At 42.5% G+C, this 25,458-nt stretch overlaps 1 protein-coding gene and 1 pseudogene across 20 annotated transcripts in view; one reads left to right on the top strand and one right to left on the bottom strand.

Annotated features, from left to right (window-relative positions):
• The window catches only part of PPHLN1 (periphilin 1), an 82,202-nt gene that overhangs the window by 31,926 nt on the left and 24,818 nt on the right, over positions 1-25,458 (top strand). For 8 of the 19 annotated variants that reach the window (XM_084749488.1, XM_084749487.1, XM_084749470.1 and 5 more), the window contains 5 exons: positions 1,777-1,985; positions 13,192-13,248; positions 16,394-16,473; positions 17,184-17,231; positions 20,508-20,627. In XM_084749488.1, coding sequence (XP_084605614.1) covers positions 1,777-1,985; positions 13,192-13,248; positions 16,394-16,473; positions 17,184-17,231; positions 20,508-20,627 — 514 coding nt within the window. The remainder of the gene's footprint in view (positions 1-1,776; positions 1,986-13,191; positions 13,249-16,393; positions 16,474-17,183; positions 17,232-20,507; positions 20,628-25,458) is intronic. The other 11 variants (XM_084749471.1, XM_084749481.1, XM_084749479.1 and 8 more) reach the window with 4 other exon arrangements.
• On the bottom strand, positions 10,751-13,185 carry LOC311579174 (large ribosomal subunit protein eL32-like; annotated as a pseudogene). The gene has a single exon. The product of its transcript is annotated as a large ribosomal subunit protein eL32-like (transcript).

The following is a 25,458-nucleotide window of genomic DNA, read 5'->3' as shown; positions in this document are numbered from 1 at the left end:
CCTAGCCTCAGAGTTTAGAGACAGCAGGGGCCCTATAGCACCTGTGGTGGCATTTGCTGCTTCACTGGTGGGCATACAGCTCTTAAGACCTGCTGAGTGCTTACACAGCCACTGACTCGTGATGTTGGGCAGAACCCAACTCCTAAGAGCTTTCTTTGAGCACTGATGCTTTATATGACTTCATTTACTCTAAATGAATTTTAGATACTTTTTACTCGAAACTCAATTGTTTTTGTATGGCAGTGTATTTAATGAATTGATTAGTTAGTGCTCAACTGAACTTTTAAAACAATCAGCTACTTGTGTAGTGAGGACTGATAATCAGTTTAAAACTATTTTAGAAAAAGCCCTGGGTTTGGTCTCCAGCACTGGGAAAGCCTTGTTTGCATCATCACTTGTCTGTATGAGGTACAGTGCCTTGGCAGGTGTGGTGGTGCCAGCTCTTGGGTGTGATTTCTAAAGACTGCTGTGAGGTTGAGGCCAGAGTTGGGTACATAGTAGCCTGGGCTAAAAGTAAGACCCTGTCTCAAAACAGTAACAAAAATAGAGGCAAGAGCTGGAGAGATGGCTCAGAAGTTGAGAGTATTGGCTACTTTCCCAGAGGTCCTGAATTCAAGTCCCAGAAACCACATGGTGACTCATAACCATCTATTATGAAATCTGGTGTCCTCTTCTGGCTTTAGGCACACATACAGACAAAGTGCTATATACATAAACCATAAAGACAAATTTTTACTTAAATTTAATATGAAAGTATGTTTAAAACTTATTTGAGCATTCTTTTTATAGAGTTTTTTATTTTAATATTTTTTATATTATAGAGGTTTATATCTTGACTCATCTAATAACTTTGATTTACTTTGATATTTCTCCTGTATAAAGCTTTTCCCCTCTTCTCCCCTACCTCTTTTTTTTTTTCAGTGCTAGCGTCAGACCCATAGTGTCACATATGCAGTGATCACTGCCAACTGAGCTGTATCCTCAGCCTTGCCTAAAATTGTAATAGTAGGCTTGCTTACGGCTTTGTCTTGATACTGCTTAATAAAGAAATGTGCAGAAACTCAGAGCGATTTATAAAGGTGGTAAGATTCATACCAGTCTGTGTCCTGAGGAGAGTGAGGACGGAGTAGCCGGAGGTAGGATCAGCATTAGTAACTTCTGGGTTAGATGGATTGCTTTAGTTTGTATGGCCTTGGTGTCTTGGGCATTACCCAACACTGCCCTGCAGAGACACCCCAGTGGCCATGAAAACCAACTTTGGAGATAAAAATCAGTGGTATACACAGGTGGAGCATCTCTTCAGATATGCCTGAGAGGAGGAGTTTTCCGACTATTTTCTGAAACATTTACATAACCTTTATGGGGTGAATATCCCTTGAGTGAATCCAGGGATGTGCCAGAGTAGGAAACAGTGGGTGCAGGTTTCAGACCTTGGAGTTTACCGTTACTTAACCTACTTAACCGGCAATGAGCTGTTTTTTCCTTGGAAAAAACACTTCTGGGTGTTTGTGAGAGCTGACAGGAGCATGTTTAGTTTTCTCACATTTTAGGATAAAGTAACTTTGTATCTCATCGTCTGGATCTATCAGAGGCTGTGAAGCAGTACGCTCTAAATCGTGTTCGCTGAAAGCCTCACTTGAGCTAACTTCTGCAGTCAGCCGCTGTTAGGAAGGGGCAGCAAGACCTCACTGTAGCATCGTCATCAGAGCTTTTGCTATCTTTGTATACGCTTGGATAGAGGATATGATTAACTGAACTTTTTTTTTTCCTTCAAAGGGACATGAGAGATGGCTTTAGAAGAAAAGTCTACTCTTCCCATTATTCAAGAGACCGGTCTCCCCATAAAAGGGACGCTCCTTTTTTCAGAGAATCACCCGTAGGCCGGAAGGACTCCCCACACAGCAGATCGGGCTCCAGTGTCAGCAGCCGAAGCTACTCTCCAGAGCGAGGCAGGACGCACTCCTTCCACCAGTCTCAGCATAGAAGTACGTCTGCTTTCTTTTCCTTGTTGCCTTTTCTCTGAAGCGTTTTCAAGACTCGTCCTTTCAGCCACACTGTTGAGATGGAGTTGGACTGATTCAGGGATGCAGGACGCGGCACTTTTAAGCAATTTTAAACACAAACTTGACAGAACAGTGTAGTAAGCACACACAGGAAGCTTTCGTCATTCTTTGTATGAACTTAGAGTGACTATTCAAGTCAGTGCGCCCCATACTCTGTAGTAGTCCAGTTAGGTCTTTAAGCCTCTGCCTCCTCCCACTCAAGGCATCATGTTGTCTTTCTTGGTAGCTGTTGGATTCTTTTGTTCAGCAAATATCTATAAGTTGTCTGTTATCTGCAAAGCAGTGAAGCGTCACAGAACACACCTGTTTGCATGCGGGTGTGTAGGTGATGACTGTAAGGTAAGTATCATTTGTGGCCTGAGAAGAAAGCCCAATGGATAAAAGCACTGTGTACACAAATTTTGATCCTCAGAACATTAAAAAAAAAAAAAATGCAGTGCTAGCCTCTTCCCTCCAAGCACTCCTCAGCAACAGGAACCCTGAGGACTGGCCAGCCTACTGTGGTGCACATTGAGAGAGACCCATCTCATACAAGGTAGAAAGTGGGGACCAGCACTCAGGGTTGTTCTCTGAACTCCATGTGTGTGTGCACCATGACACACCCATGCTTGTGTTCATGTACATGAACAGGTATACACATACACAAAGAGAAAAGTTTTTTTAAAAAAATTAATTTATTTAATGTGTATGAATGTGTTGTCTGCTCTTATGTCTGTGCACCAGACACACTGCTGGTATGTCCGTGTCGGCCCGGTGCCCAGAAGGCCTTGGATTCCTTAGAATTAGAGTTACAAATGGTTGTAAGCCACTGTGTGCATGCTGGGCATTGAACTGGGGTCCTCTAGGAGATCAGCAAGTGCTCTTAACTACTGAACCATCTCTCCAGCCCCAGAAAAAAAGATTTCTTTAAAAGCATGTCCTTTGAGGAACTGAAACAAACAGCAGTATGCGTGTACACATGTGTGATTGCTTAAGGTGACTCCTGGAAACTGGGCCTTGTGCTGTAAAGGTTAGGGTCGGTGTTTACCTTCCTCTGACCCCCCCAACTCAGGCAGCCACCTCCCACTAGACAATAGACAACCTCTAACTCTACTGAATGCTGTCGTGAATAGAGATGTATTAATGACACACATCTTCTAACTTCCCCACCCTGTTCGGAAGTATGCAGCCTCAACATAATTGTCTTAACAATTTGGAAAAGAAAAATATATTTGACAGCTCATAATGAAGTCTTAATACAATGTAAAATAGTAATGGAAACGAGACTCTTACTTGATAGCACCTATAAGCCTAACTTCCTGTTTATCTTCTGAAACAGGAATTGTTTTCTTTTTAAGACAGGATTTAGCTGTCCTTGAACTCATGGTGCATCGCAGAATGGCTTTGAGTTTCCAGTAGTCCTCCAGTCCCTGCCTCCCAAGTGTAGCTGGACCTGCTGTCAAGCAGAGGTTTCTAGGGAAGCATTTTCTTCTGTCTCCACTTGGGCTGCCCTGGCCAGACTCTAGAATCTGAAGAGAAGCTTGGGCCACCATGTGGTGTTGGTCCTGCTCTCCAGGGCAGCCTCCCAACCTTAGTATCTGGAGTGGTAGAACAGTAACAGAGAGAACAGAGTGTAGGGTGAAGAAATTAAGCAGAGCATAGGGATTTGCTAAAGCCTTCCTTCCTGTTTTTTTGGGATTGTCATTAGTTTTTGTAGCCAATATAAAATGTTTGTTCGGGAAAAGCTCTCACAAGTTACCTTCACTCTTTAATGAAAGCTGAACTGGACAATGTTTTATATTCCTTTCACACACTTCAGAGGACTCATATAAGGTCAACTTGTAAAAAGTCAACGCAAAAGTCTTTTCAACAACAACAACAAGAAAATAATGTGAGAGTGACAGGTTTGGTTTGATCTGAAGGCGTGGATACTGACAGTTCCTCCATTACCAGTGGCTTGAGCTAAACCCATTAGCAGTGTGCTAAAATTTGACTTATAATTGAAATCTTGATATAATTCTAATTTCATTATTCCTTATTGTTTCAATTCTTCAACCCAACCCCCCCCACCACCACCTCCTAGGGACTGAGCAAGAACTTTGATCACACTAGCTTCATTGGTGAGCTAAGTTTCTAGCCCTTCTCTGTGTGTGTGCACATGTATGTGTGTCGGGGGTGGGGAGAGGACATCCTTGGATATCGTCTTCAGGAATGCTACCCTACCCACCTTCTTTGTTGGGCTGGAGTGCACCACTTAGGGGAGACCAGTGGTCAGCGACCGCAGATCTACCTGTCTCTGCCTCCCCTAACACTAGGATTACAGGTGTGCCTCGCCATGCCCGGTTATTCTGTTTAATTTGTAAAGTACATCTATTTAATTTTTACGTGAGGGTTAGGGATGCTCACATATCTTGGCACATACATGTGTGGACGTCAGAAAACAACTTGCGGGGACCCTGGGGGTTCAGCTTAACCTCATAAGGCATGGCTAGAAGTGACCAGTCGCTGAGCATCTCCCTGACTGCATGCCTGCCTTTTGTTCATGGGTTCTAAGGGTCAAATTCAGGCCCGCTGGAGCCATCCCCCAGACGTCAGTTCTATTAGTAGGAGTGTGACTTATTTTCTCTTGTTGTGTATGTTTGTGTGTGCATATACATGTCACAGTGTATGGAAGGATGTCGGAGTACAGCTGGGACCGACAGCGGTCTCCTTCCATTGTGCGAGGCGGTCAGTTACTAGCAAGGTTTTTAGTTTCAAGCCACTGAGTGATTTTTGCTTTTCTTTTGTTTACTTTGGGAGGGTCTCATGTAGCCATCACTGGCTTCAGGCTTGCTGAAGTGGCTGAGCACTCCTTTGCCTGCTACCTCTGCCCTCTGAGATCACTACGTTGAAATTTTGTCTTCAAACCCTTGTGCTGATCTGAAGACAGCTGTGAGCTCACTGGGTTTAGTTGTTTATATTTAAATGCTAACACTGCATGGTGACCCGATTTAATTAGCTTTAATCATTTATACTTTGCTTTATCACTATAGGTGATACCAGAACCAAGTTCAGTCTCCACACCTGTTCTTCAGAATCTTTGGTTTCTAAGTCAGTATGTATTAGCTATACAACAATATTTGTATTCATGTCTATGAAGTACTTTGATCACATTCTCTTCTGCCTGCCTTTGCCGCCCATCTTCTGACCCTCCTGTTCTTTCCAGTACTTTCCTTCACACCGTGCAATCTAACTTCACAGACGAGACAAGATGTACAATATTTGTCCTTCTAAGGCCAGTTATTTCATTCATTAAATTTTTTCTTGTAATTATCTTATAAAATTTCTTGTGGTCTGTGTGGTCCCTTTGTGTTTGAAGTTTAAAGCTTCCACTGTTAAAGAGAAACCTAGCATAGTACCTGCGGTGTGGAGTTTGTTTCTTGAATTAGAATACACCTGTCAGGTCCGTGCTTGTTAAACACTGCACAGAGCACAGTAGTGTACGAGGCACAGCCCATAATTCCATTCTGTATAATGATGCTTCTGGTTTTGGCTTTCTGCAGTATTTGTTGTTCTTGTGTGACTTGTCAAGGACGCATAGAGTAGTTAAAGTGGATGTCCTCAGTTATATTCACCCTTGCTTTTAGCAGGAATGCTATCTTAGGAGGCGAGTCATTTGAAGCTTTATATTAGATGTATGCTTATTTATTACGTGAAAGGAGTCACCAATAACAATGAAATTCTTACAGGACTTAGTATTACTTTGAAGCATTTAAGTTGTATCCACAGCTGGGTTTCACTTGAGTGCCAAACACTTTGACCTGGTATGTGGATCCAATGGGAATGCTCGTGGCTTACAGTGTCACCTACTTCAATTTCAGGTTGGCTATGCCTTTAAGATGGTACCAAGCTTTGTCGCCTAGAAACCCCGTATCCTGCAGTTTGGGCTGCTGGAACTTATACTCAGCCTGGCTCCTGATGGCATCAGTGTCATAGGGCACATGCCTTAGTTCCATGCCTGACAACAATCCCCATGCTGGAGCCATTGACTGTGATCCCTCGTGCTCTGTTCCTGCTTCTCTCTGACACAGTTAGGGTCTCCTGCCTAGGAACTGTACCCAGATAACCTCCCACAGATAGGACAACCTGATCTAGACTGCCCATCACTGAGAATGCGACCAGGGGACTGTAGATTGTGGCAATTAGGGGATTAAAAGTTAACTATCAGCCCTAGAAAAGGTCCAGATTCAAAGAGTGGTTTATACTGAAGTCTGCACTACCATCTTGACATTGGAATTTGCGTAAGTTGAACAGTTGTAAATCAGGGAATATTTGAAATTCTTTTTTTATTTGTGCTTTTTATTGGTAACAATGTTTTTTAGTAGTTTTATTTACTCTTTGAAAAATTTATAAATCTATTCCACACTCCTTTCCCTCTATCTCCTCCTATAGCCCTTCCTTCCTTCCAGCTTGTTCTTTTTTTAAACCTGAGTTCACATAGTGTTGGCAAGCTGTGCATTGGTGTAGGATTAGCCACGGCAGTGTGAACAGCCATCAACTCCCAGGAGCTCCTCAGGCAGAGGTGGATTTGGTGACCTCTTCTGTCCATGCTGGAGTCTTGGCTTGATTGATCTTGTGCATCAGTCATAGCACTAAAGTTCTTGTGTGTGTAAGGGCCCTGTTGTGCCTGGAAAACAGTGTTTTCCTCTGCCCTCTTCCACAGTGATCCCTGGGCTCTGGGAGGGAGGGGTGTGATACAGTTCTTACATTTTGTTTTGTTTGTTTGTTTTTTCTTTCTTTTTTTTTAGTTTTGTCAAGACAGGATTTCTCTGTGTAACAGCCCTGGCTAGCCTAGACTGGCTTTGTAGACCAGGCTGGCCTTGAACCCACAGATCTACTTGCCTCTGCCTCCCAAGTGCTGAGATCAAAGGCATGCCACTTCCTTCCCCCTCCCCCAATAGGGTTTTTCTGTAGACCAGGCTGGCCTGGAACTCAGAGATTACCTGCCTCTGCCTTCTCAGTGCAATGCTGCCCCCACCCACTGAGACAAGTCACTTCAACTCCAACAGTTGTCACATTTAGACACTCAACAGTCTTTTATGCTTTGCACTTTGACCAGTTAGTTGCTAGTAAGTCTCTGTATTAATTGTCTCTGAGAGTGAGAGCTGCTCTAATCTGTAGGTATTAAAACTGAAATTTTGAAACTTGCAGGTAAATGGATGGAATTGGATATGGAAAATTGTGATTTAAATGTTTGAGACATAATTATGCTGTGTAGTCCCGCCTGGACCTGGCTTTGAGCCTCTTTCTTCAGTGCTAGTGATTATAGTATGCACCCACGCGCTAAATGTCACTTCTTAAATCACAAATACAGACGGGACTTTTTACTCGGTTCTATTAGTTTGTTTGTTTGTTTGTTTTTAAATATTTATTTATTATTTATGCAGTATTCTGCCAACATGTGTGCCTCCCCACCACAAGAAGGCACGAGATCTCATTATAGGTGGTTGTGAGCCACCATGTGGTTGCTGGGACTTGAACTCGGGACTTTTAGAAGAGTAAATGATGCTCTTAACCTCTGAGTCAGCTCTCCAGCCCGGTTCTATTAGTTTCAAATTTTCTCTTTCTGGATTTCTCTTGTACACCCTAATATATATATATAAAGATCAGTTTGTTTGTTTTTAAGCAAGTTTGATCAACAAGCAGGAATATTTGGGGCTTGTGTTTTTACTTATTTCTAAAGAGGATGTCTGCCCTGTGACCTGAATCTGAAGGGATGGCTGAGTAGCTGATAGCACAGATCTGTGCTCATCATCTTCAGTTGCCCCAAGGAAGAGGAGGAGAGCAGATGGGTGGAGGTTAGGAAGAACACTTAGATTTGGAGGTTGGATGACAAGGAGGAAAGAGAGGTATGGCCAGAAGATAGAGAAGACAAAGGCACTAGGGCGAGAAGTGTACCCAGAAGACAATGTGAGGAAGGAAGGGTTGCTCCTCGGCCAGAGCGCTGGGAAGTGGGGGGCCTTTAAGAGGTGGGGCCTGTTTGGAAGTTAGGCACACACACAGTTTGTCATATTTGCTGACATTGGCTGTAAATACTTCATGAAGCAATTGAACACAGGGACTGAACAGATGTGAAAAGGAGTGGAGCTGGCAATGGACACACAAGACAAGCTCTCAGCACAGAGGAAATTTATTTGCTCCAAGAAACAGAGGTCAAGGAGTAAGAGGCAAAGACAGGAAATAGGGACTAAGAAGAAGGTGAAAGGACCCAGGATGAGGGGGAAGGGACATTTGCCCAGGAGGGACAAAGGACAGCTTCTGGAGAGAGGGAAGACAGACGTGGCCCACAGGCAAATGTCCATTTAAAAGGTAAAGGAGAAACTATTTTCAAGGATGAGGTATTTAGTTTCGATTGGACAGGGTAATTGGGGTATCTAAAAGCGGCTTTTGACTGTTGGGATATCAAAGTACTTTGATATCTTGGTGGTCAGCCTTAGGAGGAGGAAGTGGCCACATAAGGGAATAGACCTTGGTGGATAGCTTTAGGAGTGTAAGCTAATGGTTCATATTTATAGCAAGGCGGAGGGAATGGGGGAGAAGGGCCAGGCCTGTTGGTACCATGTTTGCCATGCTTGGGCTCTCTAGAGCCCTTCAAGATGGTGACAGTAACTCTTACCAACTGGTAGGAATAGGACTAAACCTCAAGTATACCTCAATAAACCAGCACTATTCTTACTTTTAAAACACTTCTAGATTTTTTTTTTAAGTAGGGGCAATTAATTTAGCTTTTCTGCTGTTGTGGAATTAACCCAAATGGGCCTAGATTCTAAGACCTATGTGCAACTTACTGCAAAACTGAAAGTCTGTGTCTGCTTATCACAAAGCATTTAATCTATGAACCAGGTGGCCTCTGGTTGGGAAAGGAGTGAATCTTGAAAATCTGATGGGGCACTACAGGTAAGGTCAGCTGCCTCCCAGAAGGATTGAGGATGTTAAGGATGTGGCAGTAACAGAATGTAACATTTATGGTAAGCTGTGGGATGTAAAAGATGAATCTGGTACTTGTTGATTCTGCTGCATGAGGTTCAGTGGGTGAAGTTGGTCATCTGTCCGTCTGTCTAGAGCAGTTAGGACATCAGTTCCCAGCTGAACCAGGTTAGGATGAAAATCCTGTTTGGGGATTGGTCGAATTCTATTTGAAATGTTCTTTGTTTTGCTTATATCTTCCTGTTGGGTGTTGACCCAGTAGATGGCCGTTACCTGTTGTTGTTTAGTGGGGCTACTGAGTCTTGGCTGCTTTAGTTTCTCATTACCAGACGGATCACAGTCTTGCTGACCATGGGTGTTGTTCTTCAGACACATGGCGTCTAGACTGGGAGCTGTGACCCTCCGGGGTGTCTTTGTTTCTGTCTTGCTAGCACCGGGCTTATAAGTACATACAACCACTCTGTGAATCACAGTGCCACATGGTCTTGTAATTGCGAGGCAAGCACTTTACAGACTAAGCCATCTCTCCAGCCTCTATCTCTTTTTCTTTTTTCTTCTCTGATTTTTTTTTGGGGGTGGGGTGGGGGTGAGGGTAGGGGGCATTTCTATTGCTTCATAGTTCCTCAGGGTACAATCCATCATGTTAGGGCAAGAGCTTGAGGCAGCTGCTTATATGGCATTTACAGTCAGGGAGCGAAGAACAGTGAAAAGATTGTGTTCAGTTTGCTTTCTCCTTTGTATTGATTCCTGCGTGACCCTAACATGTGTAATGCGGCACCCACAGAGGGTGGAGGTTCCATCCCTGTTAGCCTGGTTTGATCTAGTAAGTGATTGACAGCAGAGGTTAGCCATTGTAACCTTCCACCTTCATCCCCTTGGACTCCCAGCAATCTCATAGTTCCCCACAGTCTGACAGTTCCTGCCAGAGTCCAAGTCTCAGCAAAGACTCAAGGCAATCTACACACACACACACACACACACACACACACACACACACACACACACAGTGTGACATAGAGGGAATGTTTCCCACCCCAGAAGGGGAACCTCATAACAAGGAGTGATCAGATGGAAGCCTCAAAATTCCAGAAGGGCAAACACATTCCTGTAGCTCCTCCTCTGTCACCAGGGCTTGTGATGGAGATGTTCAGGCTCCAAGGGGCTTAGGTCGCCTTCCTCCCGACTCTGCTGCCTCCAGCACACCTGACTTCTCTGTGGCCTGACTCCATTCCATGACTGCAGCTTTCCTCAGTGGACACCATTGGTCCTGGCATCTCCAACATCCCGAGGTCCCCACTTCAACTTAGGTTTTCCCTTTTCAGTTTCAACAAGTTTCTGGAACCATGATGCAAGAAAGACTCTCTGACCCCCTCATATCTTGGCACCTTTTGTATCTGCAAAGCCAGTACTGCGTGGCTAATGCTGCTAAGTTCTTCTCTCAGCTGGAGATGGAGAGTGGCCCATTGGACTGCAACTACATGACCGTCTGTGTACTGACTAGTTTGAGGGAAGTCGTGATGAGAGGACCTTGTGGCAGCTGGTCACAGACCTCTGTTCTCACAGAGCAAATGGATCCTCTTTTTATGCTTACTTTTCTTGGTTTAGCGTCCATCTTGTAACACACATTAACCGTCTAGTTTTTCTTATTACCTGTTTTTCTATTTTGTATGTTTCCAAGATAAATTTCTTTGTGTAAATCAGGCTGGCCTAGAACTCACAGAGATCCACCTGCCTCTGCTACCCTGAGAGCTGGAATTACAGGTGTGGACCACGATGCCTGGCTTGTTACCTATTTTTTTTTAATGATTCATTTTTTAAATTTCATGTGTGTTGCACACATGAGTGCAGGCTCCTGTGGCGATCCCCTGGAGCTGGAGTTGGGGTGGGGCGGGAATTGTAAGGTGCCTGATGTGGGTACTGGGAATCTAACTGACCCCAGAAGAGGCCTATGTACTCTTTACTTTAAAAGTATTTTTAATTATGTAATAACAGTTGCTGTCATGAACTGTCTAGACCTTTAGCTGAAGGGAGAAAGGATTTGCTTTGATTCACTGTCCAAGAATATATCTAATCCCAGTGAGGAAGGCCTATCATCAGCAGCCTGAGAGAGCTAGTCACATGGCATCTGCATCAGGAAGCAGAGGATGATGGGCACTGTGATGAGCTTGTCATCTTTTTCTGCAGTCCGTGACCCAAGCCCGAAGAATGGTGGTGTCCTTATTAGGGTAGGAGGCCTTTTCACTTCAGCCGACCTAATCAACCAGATAATGCCCTCACAGGCTTGTCCTGTGTACTCTTAACTGCAGAGTCCTTTCTTCAACCCTAATGTCTATTTGCAATCATCTTTTCCTTTTCCTTTTTTTTTTTAAACTTCAGGATGAAACCAGTTTACTATAAACAAATGGTTTCCTACCCAAAATCATTTTCTTTTTAATGTATTTTTATATCTATAACTTGTGTAGATAAGTTGGCAAGTGCAAGATCCTGTTATGGAGGAGTCTATAATACCGCCTTTCCCTTTTGAGAAAGGTGATGTGGGGTGACGCTCAGGAGTTATTAGGAATTTATTTCATAACAGTTTACTAGGTCAGGCACCAAGTAGCGAGGATCTGGCACTAGAGAGTTGAGGGCTTGGCTTTTTATTTTGGGCCCTTTTATTTTTGATGTTTTTGTCTACATAAGAAGATAACAAGGTGTTTTGAGATTTTAAATATAGCATAATGAAGGGTTTAGCCAGGATGATAGCCATAAATTTGTATCTGAGGGAAATCCATGTATGAGAGAGTTTGTAGAGAGACTCAGTTTTAGTTATTGCAATATCAGAGTATTGGTAAATTTGTTGAGCAAGTTAGAAAGCTTTCTTATTAATGTGTTTTATTTCCACTGGTGACTTAACCTTCCAGTAAGTAGACGGTCTGATTCTCTCCTTACCCTTCTGATATGTGTGTGATCCCATATCTCTGAGTGTGAACCTCATGGTTCTGGTATGGACAAATGCTGCTACTTGATGTTTTGAGACCCTTTCTTGCTCTCCTTGGCTGGTCTCCTCACCACACTTCCACTTGGCTGAACTAAAACTTCCCTTCTGTATTCTGACAGTTTATAATTGAGAAACAAACCGACAGGAGACCTGTCAGCATGGGTAGGGGAAAGGGGGAGACATACAATTTTTTGTGTCTATACACATGGGAATATCACAGGAGGGGGCAGATAATTGAACTTAACAGAACTTTTGAGTGCAGGTTACCAGTTTCTGGCGGGAAAATGTTAGTAAGCTGTGGGTTTTTGAATGATTGGACACATGGAAGAGGAAGCTTTCCCTTTTTGGGTGGGCAGTTTTTGTGGTTTTATTTAATCACAAGTAAAACACGCGCTCAAGCCATCTACTCATTTTCTTCGCTGCGCAGCCTGGTGTTGGGATTGGTGACTCTGATGGCCAGCTGTGCTGCTCTTTCTACGATGGCTTTTCGGTTGTTGGAGGAAACATTGTGAGCAATCTCAGCACAGTAAAAATTGTTGGACATCAGCAGAACTTCCAGTTCCTTGACATTGTGGACCAGAAACTTCCAGAAGCCGCAAGGCAGCATGTGCTTGGTCGTCTTGTTGCTCCCATAACCAATGTTGGGCATCAGGATCTGGCCCTTGAGTCTTCTCTGCACCCTGTTGTCTGTACCTCTGGGTTTCTACCAGTTTTGCTTAATTTTGACATATCGGTCTGACTGGTGCCTGATGAACTTCTTGGTCCTCTTTTTGACGATCTTGGGATTCACCAGAGGCTGGAAGGCAGCCATGATGCTGCAAAAGAGATGGCAGCCCTGAGGAAGAAGGAAGAGACCTCCGAGGAAGCTTTTCTTAATGCACACACAGTCACGTGTGGGCTCCAAGTTGCTTTCTGAATAGGTGATAGCCTGTGAGATTCTAGTGTGGTATGAAACTCGTGTCTTTCCTGTGATAAGATAGTTACTAGACATGATTTTAGGTAGGGTAAGGGGCTCATACAAAGGCTCTTTTTGTATCTGCTGTCAGTTAACTTAGATAAGTATACATTTCCTTTGTAAAAAATGGTTTTTAGGAACCACCAGGTGTCTCTTGGGCCTCTGAGTGGCTACTGCAGTGTGCAGAACGTGTGGGCTTTTCCTGTTCTGCCTTGGTTTCTTCATTCCTCCCTGCCACCTTTCCCTAGAGTCCGCGCGCGTCGGTGCTTCCTACAAACGGCAGAATGAAGCAAATCCAGGAAGAGGTGAGTTTGGAACTAGGTTCTGATCTGGAATCTTGAAGGGGTGGGAGGCTTGGTTTGAGAAGTTACTTGAAATGGGGGAAGTGTCTTACTGCTTTCTATCTAGTTCACTGTCACCAGGGTTGTGAAGCAATACAGCCAGGTAGTTGGTTGTCTGGGCCAGCCATTCCTGATCAGGAACAGCTGCCACAGGAGGACTGAGCCTGTAGAATGAGTCTGTTGGCAGTGGGAGCTAGGGATCTCTGCTTCCTTTGCGACTTCGGTGTCGTCTGTGTTTATGTCTTTGTTCCTTGCTTTTTGCTTGTCCACTCGTTTATACAGCAGGTATAAATGAGTGTGTGTGATAAGCCGTGTCTGCCCACAGCAATCCTCTGCTTCTGCGTACCAATGGCTTCCCTTAGCCATTGAGCATCTGAAATCAAGAAAGGTTCTAGGATCGTGCCTGGCCTGGCAAAGTCTGAGACTGTAGTGTTGCTGCTATTTCTTTCCTGTATTCTAGCTGATGCAAATTGAGTATGTAATTGGCACAAGGGCTTTGCTCTGACCTTCCCCAGGCTCCCTATCCCTGAGACTTTTAACAGTTAGATGAGCCACATACAAGGTACTATATGAGGTAATTGGTGGGGCTGAGTACAGAATTGAAAGGAGATGCTTGAGGGGTGAGAATGGCCAGTGGCTGAAGGGACCATTTCCCCATCTACATTTAAACAAAGACTTTTCTAGCATTTCAGTTTGCCCAGAAGACTGTTTACCTGCACAAGAGATGAAAAAGCCCATTTACACTAACTCTTACAGTAAGTGTGTGTCTATCTCCTTTGGCTACACAGTGATTTTCAGACCCTGTGGGTAGTCCACATGTCAGTCTCCAGGTGAGAGCGGAAACTCACATGCCATTCTTTGACCATTGCTCGGAGTTTTCCAGTTTAGTTATTAGTTTTATGTTGTGTTGGGGAGAGGGAGTCTATCCTCAAAGAGTGACCTACAGGCCTACTCACACACAACTAGCTACCTAACATAAGAATGCCTTTAGTTAGCCTGGACTGTGCTCATTGGCTCAGCACCTCATCTTTCAAAGGACTGGTTAACAGAATTAGGTAAAGAAGACATTGTACCCAACATGTAGTAAGATAAGGTTGCGTTCTACCTGACTTCAAGTGCTGACTCATGTTCCTAAGTCCTCAGGCTGAGGAGACTGTAGCTACCAAAAAGTTGATACTTGTTCTTCTAGGACAGTGGTTTTCAACCTTCCAATGCTGCAACCCTTTAGTATAGTTCCTTATTTTGTGGTGACCTCCAACCATAAAACTATTTCAATTGCTATTCCACAACTGTACTTTTGTTACAGTTATGGATTGTAATATAAATATTTGGTATGCAGAATATCTGATGTGATATTCCCGCCCCCCCCCCCAAAAAAAAAGAGTCACGACCCACAAGTTGGAAACCTCTGTTCTAGGAGCTTTTGGCTGTAGGGTAGACTTTACAGTGCTGTAAATTTAATTTACCACATGCATTGGGAATACATTAAGGAATGCCTGAAATGTGTTCTTGGCTATTGGAGGTTGTCAGGATGGTTGTATCAGGTTTGTTTGTTTGTTTGTTTGTTTTAGTTATTTATCTTAAAAATAAGGTCTCACTCTTCAGCCTTGGCTGGCCTGGAACTTGTGGTACCAGGATTATAGTACTACAAGAGTCTTAGGCTTCTGTTGAGGCTTCAAAACTGGAATACTAACCCTCGTGCAGGGCTTGCCCCTCACTCAGCCTCAGTGCTGTCGAAGCCGATGATTCTGTTGATGGGTGGGGCTGCCTGCCGCCCATAGAAGGCATCCATCATTTTTGACCTACAGTTGTATCTGCGGTGGTATTTGCTCACTGAAAGCAATCAGAATATCTTTACACACTGCCCAGTGCCAGGGTGGGAAGAACACCATGTCCCTGGCTGAGAGTCTTCAGGGCCTTGGGAAGAGCTGCGTAACACCAACCACCTCAGGTGGTTGAAAGCCTGAGGCTCCAGAGCTTGCTTAGCTGGCTTTGCTGCACTGCAGATGGCTTGGCGGCTGCTTTTGCTCTTGCCGACTCTCCTGGATTTCCCCCTTTCTAGGCTTTTAACAGCATTTGTGTGGCCACTTTCTAAAACAACTTTGTGTTAGTAATATTGGTAATTTTCCCAGAATTTAACATTATAGGCGTGATTAGAAGTTAAAAACATATTAGTAAGATGTTTTAAACCCAGGAACAGCTTGCTTTTAATAGTTTTTATAAACTGCTATTAAAACAGTTTAAATAAATTAGCTTAACTAAATTAGCTAACAAAAAACTAAATTTGATTAAATAAGGTTTTGGTTGTTGAACCTGCTAAAGTAATATTGTTCATATTTTCTGGCTTATGTTTCTACTAAAAATGGTTCCTTGCAGCTTCATGTAAGTATCTGAAATGATTTATTTTAAACAAAAATACTTGTTAACATCAGTCATGCTTGGCTCTGGATCAGTTTTCTGAATTAATGGGTTTCTAAATTCTTTTAAATAGTGTGAATGTTTAGGAGTATCTGGTAAATTTCCTGTGGCTAGCACTCTTCAAACTACCCCTTAACTGACTGTTCTGTGTGTCTGCATACTAACTATAATAACATTACATGTACGTACATTGTCATATGTTAAAGATTATCAGCAACAGAAAACGGCAAGAATACTGTCCAGGGCCCCAGTGGGTAGAGCAGAGCTGACCCGGGCCCAGAGCCTTTGCTGTCGAGAGAGGTCCTGAATTTGAGACCTTGGGAAGAGCTCTTGTTTACTACCATGCCAGGTGGTTAGAAGCCTGAGTCTCTGAAGCTTGCTGAGCATAGCAAGGAAGTTTGAGGAGACACTCTAGTTAAAGTATTTGCCTTTATCAGCATTTCTATAGTTACACTTACCAGAGGCGTTGGTGTGGCTAGACCACCATATATGACATTGTTTCATTCTACATTACTTTAATGTTTTGTGATGTTACTAAAAGAGGTAGATTTTGATGTTAATAATGTAATTAGAAACTCCAGTGTTAAATTGCATATATGACTTTCCTATTCATCTACAAAATTAGAAGAAGTGGAAAATCACATCTTACATTGTTTCTTTTCCTGTATTCTTTCTTGACATTGTTACATAGGTAAAGAGAGATCCATCCAGTCTTTGAAAACTTCAAGAGATACTTCTCCCTCAAGTTCTTCAGCTGTTTCTTCATCCAAGGTTTGTTACTTTTCAAAAGTTAGGTAGAAATACAATGGGAAGATGATAGGGTGCCCAGCACAAACACTATCATGGACACCTATGGTGCTAATGAACCTATCTGAAAGCTTGAATCTTACGTCATCACAACTTGAAAATATTACAGAAGTCAAAATAAATGATCATTTTTTCCTCATTAATATTTTCCTATAGGGTTTCTATATAGTCTTTGCTCATCTTCACCATAAGCAAATAGAAATAGAGTGTATATTCATAGGATTTGCTTTTATTTGGGAAACTGAGGACATACGCAGATGCTTAACATATATTTAAAAATTGCTTAATTTTAATATTCAACATTTCCTTGTACTAACTCATACAAAGGGTTGGTAGGTAGGTAGGTTTAACTCTCGGTTCTATAGGAAACTCAGGATTCAGGAGCCAAATAATTAAAGCCAAATAAATAAAGTTGCTGCTCATATGCCATTTCCTAACACCTCAAAGTGCGCTGGGAAGGCAGTGCCCATGTCTCTACTTTGTTACCTTTATCAGCCCCACACCCCTTCTCTTGCTTATAAACTTGCTCTAGATATTCTTTCCTTTTTGTTCTTGCTTTGTTTTTAATGTTTTTGACTTTTTAGCAGAAATAGTTATTACCTGACAATCTGGTGTAGGTCTATAAGAACAGCAGTTTGTCAGTCTGAGGGGAAAAAGTGATCTTTCTGTGACAGATTTTATCACGAGGGTCCCGTCAGAAATTCTGGATACTGGAATGTCAGGTAGGTGCGTTGTTTTGTTTTTCCTTTCCTTTGGCAGTGATGGACTTGAGGTCCTTGCCCTTACAGATGGTGGACAGAAATTTTACCCACCTACATCCCCGACCATAGAAAGCCAGGTCTTTGAAACATTTGTATTTAAGTGTTTTTGATATTGGACCTTACTAAGTAGTGGCCCAGGCTGGTCTTTATAAAACTGCATCTACCTCCTGAATTCTTGGATTACCTTCTCAGATGAGGACTTTTTCTTGCAAACGTTACGGCTTTTATAGAAAGGGTAGATAAAAGATAAAAAGGAGACTGTGGTAGGTTTTGCTTTATTTTCTACAAAAACTCATAAATCATTAGCTTGGAATTGCTCTATAATTCTTTTGAAAACATAAGCCTCTCTTAAAATTAATATACATTATTTTCTTGAATATGCTTTTATTTTCTTTATATTTCATGACTTATATTTCTAATAATGTCTTATGATACTGTTTTAACCTCTTGGGTGGGTAGGCACCTTATGCTTGTAGTCCCCACTTGAAGGCTGAGTCAAGAGGATTGTATAAGCATGAGCAAGCCATGGCTGCAGATTGAGACCCAAAACCTTATGGATGGGTAGAGAATTGAAATGAGGGCTTTAAGCTTACCTAGTGGCTGTGGAATATAATTTGGAGGTAAGCTTCAGATTCTGTCTTCTGAAGGCTTAATAATTTCAGTCTGAAATGAGGTGATATTAGAGAGATCTGTGGAATATAAGCCTGATGATGTGTGTGCTGTGCGTGGGAGCCATGCAGGGAGCATCACACGCAAGGCTTCAGCCCCCTCCTCCTATTGTGCACTGCAGTACACAGAGGCCTAGAACCTCAGGCTGACTTTGGTTGGCTGTCTTCTTTTGTTTTCATTTTGTTTCTTTAAAAGATTTAAAAAATTTTTAATTATGTATGTGCTTGGGTTTTGTACGTGAGTGCTAGTGCTGGAGATTAGAGGCTCCAGAGTCCCTGGAACTGGAGTCACAGGTGATTGTGAGCCGCCACATGGATGCTGGGAATGAAATTCAGGTCCTCTGTAAGAGCATTATGCACTAAGCTGTTTTAGCCATTTCTCCAACCACCAAAACTGGCTTAAGCAGACCAGTTTTCTGCTGTAGCTGCCTCTAGACCCTGTGATTGCCCTGGGATGAGCTTTCTCAGGCAGACGTGGATGTGTTAGAAAAGGCCTCTTTTATGGCCTTTATTTTGCTCATTTTGATTTCTTGTTATAGAATGATAGATAGCTTTTTGGAGCCATTCCTAAGTTTACAGAGACCTGCAGTTTTTCTGAATAATTAAGTCAAAATAGTCAAGTATATTTGGAGGAAAAAATTTTTCTTTCCCAACATTGTGCTTTTATATTCATGGTGAATATGATCCATGGTCAGCCTGTAGTGCCCTGAGTATTTGTTAGTGAGCTTAGGCAAGCTACCATCCTTCTCTTCTTGTCTTCTAATGTGAGGTGGTGCGGCCTGCCCAGGTCCCTTTCGTGGGGTTCTGTCCGTGTTCTTTGCTTGGTGTACAGAAGCACTTCCTAGCAGTGTACCAGTACTCCTGAGGTGGTTTCGGTTTGTTTGTTTTCATTGGAGCTGCACATTTAGCAAGGTTTTCTGGGCTGTTGAATAGAACCAGTACAGGGTACATGTTACAGAAGGGCAGCTTGCATGACAGTGGCTGGGTAGGCTGTGGCTTGATGCCCCATCTGAGCCAAAGAAGCCAGGCTCAGATATCTATAGAGGATGCCAGCCACAGCACTGCCTTTCCCTTGGACTTCATGTCTAGGCTACCTGTTGGAAGGTTCCATGAGCCCACCCAGTCAGTCCTTCCTGGAGGCTGCCTTAAAGACCCACAGAGCCATATTTCTTAGTTGATGCCATATCCCACCAAGCTGAAAAATCAAGATTCATCATTATAGAGTGTCATCTGGAGGGAGGAGATATTTGTAGCCCCTGCTGCCTCTTAGAGAAGTGAGAGAGAGGGTGATGACACATGGTTGGAAAACATTGTTGTAAGAAATAGGGTGAAGGATCTTAGAAGGGTTTTTAATCTGCTCTGTAGCTTCACTTACTTATTGGCCTACAGTGCCATCCTGTTTCAGAATTTAGGGAGCTAGAAAGCCATTTTCTTTGTCTTTATATTTCTGCCATGAACTTACTCATCTTTTTCAAATATGTCTTAGTATAAATGATTTGTCAGTGGTGAGCATGGTGGTGTTTGCTTTTAATCCCAGCACTTAGGAGGTAGAGGCAGGTGGATCTCTGAATTAGAGGCCAGCCTGGTCTATATAACAAGTCCAGGACAGCCATGGCTGCACAGATAAACTTTGTCTCAAATAACAAAAACAAGGACTGGAGAGATGGCCCAGAGGTTAAAAGCACTGCCTGCTTTTCCAAAGGTCATGAGTTCAATACCCAGCAACCACATGGTAGCTCACAATCATCTATAATGAGATCTGGTGCCCTCTTCTGGCCTGCAGGCCAGAACACTGTATACATAATAAATAAATAAATCTTTTTTTTAAAACCAACAAAGAAAACCCCCAAAACAAAGAAAAGGAATCACAGATTTCAAAGATAACGTATCAGGGCCTTTCTTACGTGTTAAGGATATACTTTAGGGTTGAGAAATGGCTCAGCAGTTAGGAGCACTAGTGCCTCTTCTAGAGGACCCGAGCTTGATTCCTTCTACCTACATGGTGACGCACAGTCCTAGACATTTCTAATTCCAGGGAACACAGTGCCCTGTTCTGGCTTCTGGGTGGGGCACCAAGTTCACATGTGAAGCCCAGACATACATGCAGGCAAAAACAAAAACAAAAAACCCTCTTAAACATTAAAAAATAAAAGCATTCTTAGAAAAAATTTACCTCAATGAACTTTAACCATTTTAAAATTTAATTTGAACGCAATTAAAGAATGTTGTAATCAGCATGATGTTATATGTATCCTGCATACAATTTGTATATATTTTATTTTTTGCACTGGTCCTTTAGATGAATGAAAAGGGGATTTTGCTTGCTCTCAATGCAGTGTGCTTCTTGATGTTAGAGGCCTTTAAGAATGCTAACCAAGAGCCGGGCATGGTGGCACACACCTTTAATCCCAACACTTGGGAGGCAGAGGCAGGTGGATCACTTTGAGTTCAAGGCCAGCCTGGTCTACAAAGCGAGTCCAGGACAGCCAAGGCTACACAGAGAGATCCCATCTTAGGGGTAAAAAAAGAAAAAGGCATGCTAACCAAGGTGTCTTTCTGTTTCTCCTAGGTGTTAGACAAACCTAGCAGGCTAACTGAGAAGGAACTTGCTGAGGCTGAAAGCAAGTGGGCCAGCGAGAAATTGGAGAAGTCAGATGAAAATAACTTGGGTGAAATTGCTGAGTTTGAGGTATGGTTTAATTTCACCTTTGTTTCACATCTGAAGGTTTTGTCTGAATTGTAAACTGGGTAGAGGTCTATCGTGGTACCACACACCTATAATCCCAGCATGTAGGAGGTACGGGCGGAGGATCCTCAAGCACACTCATTATCAGAGCATGTATGAGGACAACCTGGTGTACATGAAATCCTATCTTTAAAAAAAACAAAATGAAAAATATTTGCTTTGTTTTAGTTACCTCAGCATGTACTTGGGGAAATATTTTTGTGGATTATTGGATTTACCACAAAGTAGGAGTGTTGAAGAGTATAGTTGGTGATGATTTTAATGAAAGACTTCTTTTTTTTAAATTTGCTTTGGTGGATGGTGGTGATGCACTCCTAATTCTAGCACTTGGGAGACAGAGGCAGTTCGATCTCTGAGTTCCAGGACAGCCAAGGCTACACGGAGAAACCGTGTCTCTTTAAACAAATCCAAAATCAAAGCAAAACCAATTTTTTTGCTTTGCTTCTCTCACCTCCAGGGGCTGTTGCTTACATTTCCAGCCCTCATGAAAGGTGTTACAGTAGATACGACTGTTCATGTGTGTAACAGTAGTGTTCTAACCCATACCTTGATGCAGCATAAGAGGATCATTCTCCAAATGCCTCCTGTATAGTGTGCGTAGGCCAAATGGTTAGACAAGTCCAGAAAGACTGGTTTATGAACGTCTGAATTTTCTCCCTTTTGTTTGTTTTGTGTGTGTGCATGCTGGTTTGTTATTTAGGTAATAATCTCTTAAACAGCTCAAAGTTTTTGATTTAGGTGTAGAGATATTTTTGCATATTCTTATATTTTTGGTTGTGAGCCTACCCTTTAATGGCTGAGCCATCTCTCCAGCCCAGCGTATTCTTAAGTAAATACATCAAATATATCAAGCTATTCTAAGCACTTAATAATACTTGTAGCATAGATGAGAAATGTTGGATTATTTACTTAATGTTGATTATTGTAATAATTTAGACTAAGTTTTTTATAAACAGAAGATACTTGTACTTCAGAGGTGCAACTTGAGAGTTAGACTGGCTTCTTGCTTATTTAGTATTTTGGTATGTAAGGAAAGTTTCACTTACACATGACTACTTATGGTCTAGTCATCTGTCTTCGTATAAGACCCAGTCAGATGAACTCCATTCGCCAGACCTTGAGCTGCAAATACCTTCACCCACTAGTAATCTAGCTTGCCTTTTTAAAAAAAATTTTTTTGTGTGAGTGGTGAGTGTATGCTACTAAGTATATGGACGTCAGTGAACAACGTTTTGGAGTTCTCTCTTCCCACTGTGGGATGCAGGGATCAGACTTGAGTCATCAGGCACTTGTGCTTGCTAAACCATTTGCCAGCCCCATTCTTTTTGCCTTACTTTTTGATTCTTACAAAATCTCCTGTTACACATGATTGTGCATTATGCTCCAACTTGACTCTTTTGAGTGTATGATGGTGTGTTGTTCACTTGTGCAGCTGACCCAGGATACCTGAGACTGGGCAGTTGATGCAGTCCAGAACTACTTATAGTCCAGGATTCAGGGAAGCCCAAGGTCAAGGCCCTGTTAGCCTTGGCGTCTAACGTTCTTGAGTCTAAGGTGATACCTTGGATGATCCATACTCTGGAGGGAGGAGATCTGTTCCTCGCATGACCAAACAGCAGAGGGCTCACCCCTGATGTTGCCTTTGAGTGCATCTTTTAAATTGCATTTTAATTTTCATTGGAAATCTCATACATATATACAATGTATCTTGATCATATGTATTGTTCAATCTCTTCCTCCAATTCTGACCACAGCTGGGCTTCTCTGAACGTATCTCCTCTTTCCTTCCCAGCTTTATGTTGTCCCATTTTTGTTTTTGTTTAAACCCAGTGAGTCTAGTTTGTGCTGCCCAGGTACACATGGGTCATTACTAAGACTTGAAATGCCCATCAGTGGCCATGTACTCCCCTGTCTCTGAATGCACCCTGATGGCCTGTCTCTTAGCTTCCCAGCTTCCATATGTACTCCAGTTAAGCACACAAAATGAAGGATTTGAAGCTAGGACCCACGCAGGAGAGAGAATGGGTAGCACTTGTCTTTTGGTGCCTGAGTGACCTCAGTATCATTTTTTCAAGTTCCATTTCCTGTATACTTCATGATTTTTCTTTACAGTTGAGTGATGTGCAGTTGTGCCTGTGTACTGCATTGATACTGTTTATCAGGAGATGAGCATCTAGGCTGATTCTGCTTCTGTGCCGTTGTGAACAGAGTGGCAGTAGACATGGGTGCACAACTCTCTCTGTAACAATATACAGTCCCTTGGGCTTATGCCCAAGACAGGCATAGTGGGGCAAAATGGGAGTTCTATTTCTGGTTCTTGTTTTATAGTGTTGTGTTGTTTTTTTGTTGTTTGTCTTTTGAGAGAGTTGTAGATCAACGTTTGACTTGGCTATTACTTTACACTCTCACCAACAGTGTTAGGGATCCCTGTTTCCTCACAGCTACACCATTTGTTGCCATTTATATTTTTGGTGGTGGTGGTCACTCTGAGGTGAGGTAGTATTTTAGAATAGATTTCATTTGCATTTCTGTTATAGTTAAGAATGTTTACTAGCCATTTGGAGATCTTATAAGAACTTGGAGTTTCATAACCCATTTTAAAATTGAGTTGTTTTCAGTACTTTGTGTATGGTAGACACTAATCCTTTGTTCCATGTCTAGCTTGCAAAGATTTCTCTCCCATTCTCTTGGGTTCCTCTTCACTGCTTGACAGTTTCCTTTGCTGTACAGAAGTGTTTTTGTTTCACGAGATCTTGTCTGTCGGTTGCTAGCCTCATTTCCTGCATTACCAGGCCCTATTCAGAAAGTCTCTACCTGTGCCTATTTGTTGCCATGTACTTTGTGCTTTTCCTTCTGTCACAGTGATTCTCAGTGTGTGGGTGGTGGCCACACTGAGGGGTCACATGACTCTTCCACAGAGGTTGCCTAAAGACAGCAGGAAAACAGCTATTTATATGATGATTCATAATCACAGCAAAAGTAGTTATAAAGTAGTAACGGACAATTTTTAGGATTGGGTGGTCACCATGAAATGAGGAACTGTTGTAAAGGGTCACAGCAGCAGGATGTTGAGAGCCACTGCTCTAGCACTTTCAAGGTTTCAGATATTTTTGTATCTTGTTACTTTGCTGAAAATATTTGTCAATAGGAATGTGGAGGGGGTGGGATGGGGTGGTGCAGCTGCAGAGAGGGCTCCCTGGCAACGAACATTTTACCCAGCTTGAGTTCCCAGCACCTACATGGTTGCTCACAACTACTAGTAACTCCAGCTGATGTCCTTTTCTGGCCCCTATGGGTACTACACGGGCATAGTGCACATACAGACAAGCAGGCACATGGACTTACATAACTGGTAGGGCTTTTGATTGATTAGTTGATATGGGATGGCCCAGCTTATGGGGGTGGGGGGAGCAGTGTGTCCCCAAAGCAGGTAGTCCTGGGGTGTATACAAAGGCATGCGAAGCAAGTGAGGAAGCAGTGTTCCTCCGTGGTTTGTGCTTTAGTTTCTGCCTTGGCTCCCCTCAGTGCTGGACTGTGAGCAGGATACGTATAAGTCAAATAAACCCCTTTCTCGTGCCCACTGAGAGAATGCTAATAGTGTTTATCACAGCAGTAGAAAGTCCTTAGGGTTTCATGCACAGAATAATATGGCCTGTAAATAAGGATAATTTGACTTCCTTTTCTATTTATAGCTTTTATTTCCTTTGCTTATCTTACTGCTCTAGCTAAGATTTCAAGCTCGGTATTGAAAAGTAGTTGACCCAGTGGACCTCTTGCCTTGTTCCTGATCTTAATGGAATGCTTTGAGTTTTTCTTCATAACGCCATGCTTACTGTAGGTTTGTTTATACAGAGATATGCTCCATCTGTAAGTTCATGAGACCTTTAATCAGGAAAGGATGCATGTCATGAGATGATTGTGTGGTTTACATATTTTGAACCAACCCCACATCTCTTGAAAAAAGCCAGCTTGGTCCTGATAAATGCTCTTTGATATGATCTTAAGTTAAGTTTGCTAATATTTTGTTGAGAACTTTTTATCTGTGCTCTCCAGGGAGATCCTTGTAATTGTGTGTGTGTGTGTGTGTGTGTGTGTGTGTGTGTGTGTGTGTGTGTGTGTGTATGTAATGCTGTTGTGACTTTCTCTGGTATTAGTATCAGGATGATATTGCCTTCATAAAAGCACTTTGGAAGACTTCTGGTTTTTTCTACTTTACGGAACAATTTTCATGGTACTGGTAGAATCCTGGGGTGAGAACACTGGGTGGGAGACTTTACTACTGCCCCTGGCTCATTGCTGCTAATGGACCCTTTCAGCTGTCTAGTTCATCTTTGTTTAATTTTGCTGTGTTTCATACACCTAGAAATTAGTTCATTTCTTCTAGATTCTCCAGTTTGATGTAATAGAGGTTTAAAGTTTTCTATTTATTTATTTTATATGTATGAGTTTTTGTCTGAATGTATGTGCCTGGTGCCTTCAGAGGCCAGAAATGGGTATTGGATCCCTTGGGACCAGAATTACAGACCATGACTGCCATGTGGGTGGTAGGAATTGAACCTTGGCTTCTGCAAGGGCACTGCTGAGCCATCTCTCTAGCCTCTAGGTAATAGTTTTAAAAGTATATCTTTATGGTTTTCTGAATTTCACGGGTATCTGTTTGCTTCCTTTTTCATTTCTAGTTTTACAACTTGAGTTTTTCTTTAGTTTAACCTGGCAAAGCATTTGTCACTGTTTTATTTTTTTCGTAGAATGAGCTCTTTATTTAATTCTTTTA

This window comes from Acomys minous (assembly GCF_964271855.1).
Source record: "Acomys minous genome assembly, chromosome: 12".
Lineage (NCBI taxonomy): Eukaryota > Metazoa > Chordata > Mammalia > Rodentia > Muridae > Acomys > Acomys minous.
This window is presented reverse-complemented; position numbering and strand designations above follow the sequence as displayed.